This window comes from Nicotiana attenuata, unplaced genomic scaffold (assembly GCF_001879085.1).
Source record: "Nicotiana attenuata strain UT unplaced genomic scaffold, NIATTr2, whole genome shotgun sequence".
Taxonomy (NCBI): Eukaryota; Viridiplantae; Streptophyta; class Magnoliopsida; order Solanales; family Solanaceae; genus Nicotiana; species Nicotiana attenuata.
The window spans coordinates 45139-51116 of NW_017670386.1; the positions used below are offsets into that span (position 1 = coordinate 45139).

General features: G+C 38.8%; 1 protein-coding gene across 1 annotated transcript; it reads left to right on the plus strand.

Annotated features, from left to right (window-relative positions):
* The first annotated feature begins 3844 nt into the window (after positions 1 to 3844).
* LOC109238699 (zinc finger MYM-type protein 1-like) lies at positions 3845 to 4627 on the plus strand. Its single transcript, XM_019405177.1, has one exon. It carries the CDS (start codon positions 3845 to 3847, stop codon positions 4625 to 4627), a length of 783 nt encoding a protein of 260 aa, XP_019260722.1.
* Positions 4628 to 5978: the final 1351 nt, after the last annotated feature.

Consider the following 5978-nt stretch of genomic DNA (forward strand, 5'->3'; position numbering starts at 1 on the left):
GTAATAAAAATGTTGCAGCGCGCAGCCCGCTCCAAATAAAAAGCTTACAATGATCATGACAACAGTCCCGGCAAGGGATTACCCATAATTTATACTATCCCGGCAAGGGAACTCAACAGTACAAGTATACTCATCCCGGCAAGGGAGGACCAGCTATAACCAATCTCAATTCGAATTTTTTTCTTATCATTTCGATTATCACCATTTTTAACTCATAATTAACTTCCACGAAAATAAGCTAAGCCTTTGCTTAATATCACAAGTCTACTCACTATTTCATCCATAATATTATTCAAGAATACATCAAGTATCAATTTAAGACTCACGGTCATTCTCGACACCGACGTATAGATACTCATCACCATGCCTATACGTCGCACTCCACAAGAAACACATAGCAAATACGATTCAACTCCTAATCCCTCAAGCTAAGGTTAAACCGAACACTTACCTCAAACTTCCACGGCCAATTCAATCCACAACAACCGCTTTCCCTCTCGAATTCGGCTCCAAATCAATCAAATCTATACAATAACGACTTCATAACATCAATACCTGCTAAACAAATCAAACCCAATGCCTAATTATAGATTTCCAAGCTTTCTTCCCAAAATCCCAAAAATTGACCCCGGGCCCACTTGGTCAAAACACAAGGTTCAGACCAAAATCAAATCCCCCATTCACCCACGAGCCCGAATATATAAGTTGTTTTCAAATTCGACCCCAAAACGAGGTCTAAATCAAGAAAAATCAAAAAGCTCTAACCCTACCTATTTCTCTAATCTCTACCCTTAATTACATGTTTCAGGCCTAGGAATTCATTAGATGTTGATGAAAAATGAAGGAAACGAGTTAAGGATTACTAACCCACGAAGTTTTGGTGAAAGAAAGCTTCAATGGACGCCTAAGGACCTTGGAGAAGAAGGAGCTCGTGAAAACTTGAGATAAATCCCGTCACTGTTCTGTTTTGGAATTAAAAATATAACTGGGCAAAATTGCCCTTCGCGTTCGCGACAGGCTGGTCGCGTTCGCGAAGGGTAGCACTTACAGGCCATCGCGATCGCGGAAAGGTTATCGCGAACGCGTAGAATAAAAATGCGGGGGTTCAGAAGTTGCTCTATGCAAACGCGTGGGACTTCACGCGAACGCGATGGAGGAGTCCTGGACACTACGCGAACGCGGGGTTACTAGCGCGAACACGAAGGAGAAAAAAAGCTGAGCCCCCCAGGGTCAATTGACCCTACGCGAACGCGAAGCCAATGCTGCGAATGTGATGAAAGGAAAATGGGAAGCTTCGCGAACGCGGAAGATGCGTCGCGAACGCGAAGAAGAAATGGACCTGCAACTGCTGAAGCCAAAATCTGCAATTTTTCCTAAGTTTGAAACCACTCCGGAACACCTCTGAAACACTCCCGAGCCCTCGGGGCTCCTATCCAAACACTTGCACTAACTCAACAACATCCTACGAACTTAACCGTGCGATCAAATCGCCAAAATAACATCATATACATCGAATTAAGCCTCAAAATCCATAATTTCTTCCAAATTTCATAAAACATCAAATTTCCCATTTTAAGTCCGAAACACGTCAAACGACGTCCGATTTCAACCAAACTTTACAGAAACATCTTAAATCATATATAAGACCTGTACCGGGCGCCGGAACTAAAATACGGACCCGATACCAACACGTTCTAATCAATTTTCATTTCAATTTTCCTTAATAATTTCTAGAAAAACAATTTTACTCAAAAATTCATTTCACGGGCTTGGGACCTCGGAATTCGATTCCGAGCATACGTCCAAGTCTCATATTTTTCTATGGACCCTTCGGGACCGTCAAATCACGGGTCCGTGTCCGTTTATCCAAAATATTGACCGAAGCCAAATTTATTCCTTTTAATATCAAAACTTAGCATTTTTCACACAATTTCACATTTGAGCCTTCCGGCTACGCGCCCGGACTGCGCACGCAAAATGAGGCGACTATAAATGAGATTTTCAAGGCCTCGGAAGCACAGATTGAGTAAGAAAACAGGTGATCACCCTTTGGGTCGTCACAAAGAAATATTGTACTTATAGTAAAATGGCACCCTAATGAACAAAACAGCCACTGGGTGCCAGTGGTAAAGGCCCGAAAATATCTCTCTGCCAGCGGGAGTTCGAGGCCAGGGCAACACATAGAATTTTTGGAAATTTTATTAGTACGTACTATTGGACAATTAATGTTAGGTGTACGACAGTTTACTTGTTTGCTTTCTTATCTATTCTTTGTTTTACTTTTTGACTTTTTAACTTATTTAATATTGTTTGACTTTTCTATTGTGCTTTCTTTATCCACTAAAATACAAAAGCTACCTTATTTTCCCAAAAACTTTTCCCACCCAAAATCCTTCTCTTCTACTGCGCTGCTGCCCCAAATTTGGGGATTCTTGGATTTTCACTATTTCAGTCTGTCACTCACCGGCAGTTGGCTACCACCGTATGGTGTCCATTTTTCCATTTCACCTCACCTTGCTGCACTACTGCTTTGTAATTTGACTGTAAATCTCTCTTATACTCTTGCTTCTTTTTTTATTTTTTTTATGTTGGGTTTCTCTGAAAATAAAATTTTTGGTGGTATGGTTAAAATTTAAGAATATAGATTTACAAGTTGCTAAACTCCTTTGATCCTTTATTTTTTCCCTTGTTTTTCTTTTATTCAATTCATAATTTATTTATTTTTCTCTGTTTCAATCTTTAATTTATAGTTTATTGTGTTATTGTGCATATTGTTCTCTTGAATCTCTGATTGTATTAGCTTTTGCATTTTATTGTCAGATAAGCTTTTAAAGCATTTTATTGTCAGGTTTTTATTTTCATTATTTGTTTTGCTCTTGCTGTTGATTCCTTTATGGCGTTCATTGGAAGTTTAGATTTTCAGTCTTAATTCAAACTTATACCAAAAATGCATATGACATCCTTGAATTAATTATGAGTTGGATTGAACATTTATTTTTTAGGAAAGATTGAGATGGATAAATTTGTCGTAAATATGAATTATTCTCAACCAAGTTCTAGTTCTAGTGTGCCATCGTTTAATCAGGCGATAGCTCCAGAAATTCGTACGAATGTCAATTTTTCTCATCTTATCGATGAGCTCGACTCAGAATCATTTAGCACCGACCCAGGAGAAAGAATACACATTGCTAATTATAGCCCTCAATTATGAGATGAGGCGAGGAGATATTACATTCAAAATGGGCCTTGTCAACCTACTAATCATCAATTTCCTAAAACTACAATAGGAGGGAGAATGCGCCAATTTAAACCAAGTTGGTTCAAAAGTTCATTTTCAAGATGGTTGGAGTATAGTGTGAAAAAAGATGCCGCATATTGTCTATGTTGTTATTTGTTCAAAAATGAATCGTTCATGAAAGTGCGGGTGAATGTTTTACCAAAAGTTATTTTAGGGCTTGGAATAAGGCTCTTGAAAGGTTCTGTTTGCATGTCGGTGAGATTACTGGTGCCCATAATAAATGTTTCAACAAGATGCTAAATTTATCAAATCATCATCAATCAATTCAAGTTGTTTTAGACAAGCATTCTGAGAAGGTAAAAAGTGAGTACCAAGCGCGCTTGGAAGCCTCAATTGATGTTTCAAGACTTCTCTTGCATCATGGATTACCTTTCCAAGGTCATGAAGAAAGTGAATCCTCAGCAAGGCTTATTTCTAACTATTTGCGATGGCATGGAGACAAGCATCCGGATGTGGGAAAAGTAATATTAGAAAATGCTCCACAAAATGATACTTTAACTTGTCCTATGATTCAAAAGGATATTTTCAATTCTTGTGCAAGAAACAATGAAATCTATAATTGAAGACTTGAATGGAGATTACTTTTGTATATTAGCCGATGAATCCAAAGATATCTCGCACAAAGAACAAATGGCTCTTGTTTTGCGGTATGTTAATAAGAATGGTGAAGTGGTAGAACGATTTGTTGGCCTTGTCCATGTTAGTGATACATCGGCATGCTTATTAACGGAAGCAATATATTCTTTGCTTTCGGATCACTCACTAAGTACATCCAAAATACGTGGACAAGGTTATGATGGAGCTAGTAATATGAAGGGAGAGATAAGTGGTCTCAAGACTTTAATTATGAAAGATAGCTCATCGGCATATTACATTCATTGCTTCGCTCATCAATTGCAATTAACACTTGTAGCTATTGCTAAAAAGTATTTGGATGTTGAAGAATTTTTTGATCATGTTACTAATATGCTGAATGTTGTTGGAGGATCTTTCAAGCGCAGAGACTTGCTTCGTCATCATCAAGCTGAAGAGTTGGAGCAATTACTTAAGTCCGGTGAAGTTATTACTGGAGAAGGATTAAATCAAGAACGTGGAATCCAAAGCCCGGGTGATACTCGTTGGGTATCCCATTTCGAAACATTGGATAACTTTATTGCTATTTTCTCTTCTATTGTTCATGTGCTTAAATTGATTGAGTATGAAGGTTCTACTTCACATGAAAGAAATCAAGTAGAGTATCTTTTGGGTAAGATTAGAACATTCAAATTTATTGTTGTGCTTCCCTTGATGGTGAAAGTGTTTGTGATGACCCAAGCGGTCATCACTTGATTTTAAAATGAATTTTGCATTCCGAGGCTTTAAAAACCTCTTTTAGCATCACCTCGATTTACGTGCGCAGTCCAGGCGCGTAGCCGGAAAGCTTATATGTGAAAATCTGTAAAAATGGCAATTTTTGACTATAAAATAATTTAATTTGACTTCGGTCAATGTTTTGGGTAAACGGACCCGGACCCATAATTTGACGGTCCTGGAGGGTCCGTAGAAAAATATGGGACTTGGGCGTATGCCCGAAATCGAATTCCGAGGTCCCAAGCCCGAGAAATGAATTTTTGAAGAAAATTGTTTTGTGAAATTGTTTATAAGGTTTTGAAATGAATTTTGATTAAAACTTGATAGTATCGGGCCCGTCTTTAGGTTCAGGCACCCGGTACAGTCTTATATATGATTTAACATAATTCTGTGAAGTTTGGTAAGAAAGGGAATCCATTTGACGCGATTCGGACCTTAAATGCAAAATTTGATGTTTAAAGAAGTTTGGTAAGAAACGGAATCCCTGAAGCATGTTTCCCCCTCCCATCTTTACTTGTTTATTTCTGTATTTCTTTTCCGCTGTATATATTTGAACTGCACAGGTTTATTTGGTAGTCTGGTCCTAGCATCGTCACTACTTTGTCGAGGTTAGGCTAGACACTTACCAGCACATGGGGTCGGTTGTGCTGATACTACACTCTGCACTATGTGCAGATCCTGGAGCAGCTCTTGGACCGTAGTCGGAGGCTACCTTCAGTCCACGCGGAGATCCAAGGTAGACCTGCAGGCGTCCACAGGCCCTGGCATCTCCCTCTATCCCTATTTCCTGTTTCATTTCCCTTTTGTTCAGAAACAGTGTACTGTTATTTCTTCAGACTTTGTATGTAGTAAATCTTAGACCGTCTGTGACACTGTGACACCAGGTTTTGGGTGATTAAGGCTTGAGTAATTGTAATAGACATAGTTTTCAGATATTTTATTGATGTCTTCTGCTTTAATTTAAAGTTCTGTTGTTTGTACATTATCGTCTTATATTTGTTAAAAAGAAATAATTGGACAATGAAGTAAGTAGTTAAAGGATTGGCTTGCCTAGCTCACATTAGTAGGCGCCATCACGACTCCCGGGGGTGGGAAATTCGGATCGTGACAAGTTGGTATCAGAGCTCTAGGTAACATGGGTCTCATAGTTCACAAACAAGCTTAGTAGAGTCTGAGGGATCGGTACAGAAACGTTTGTATTTATCCCCAGAGGCTACAGAGTTAAGAAAAACATCACATTTATTCTTTCCTATCGTGCGGTTTGGTTTCTCAATGCTAATTGAATTTCTACTCTGTTCTTTCGCAGATGGCGAGAACACGCGCTTCCTCA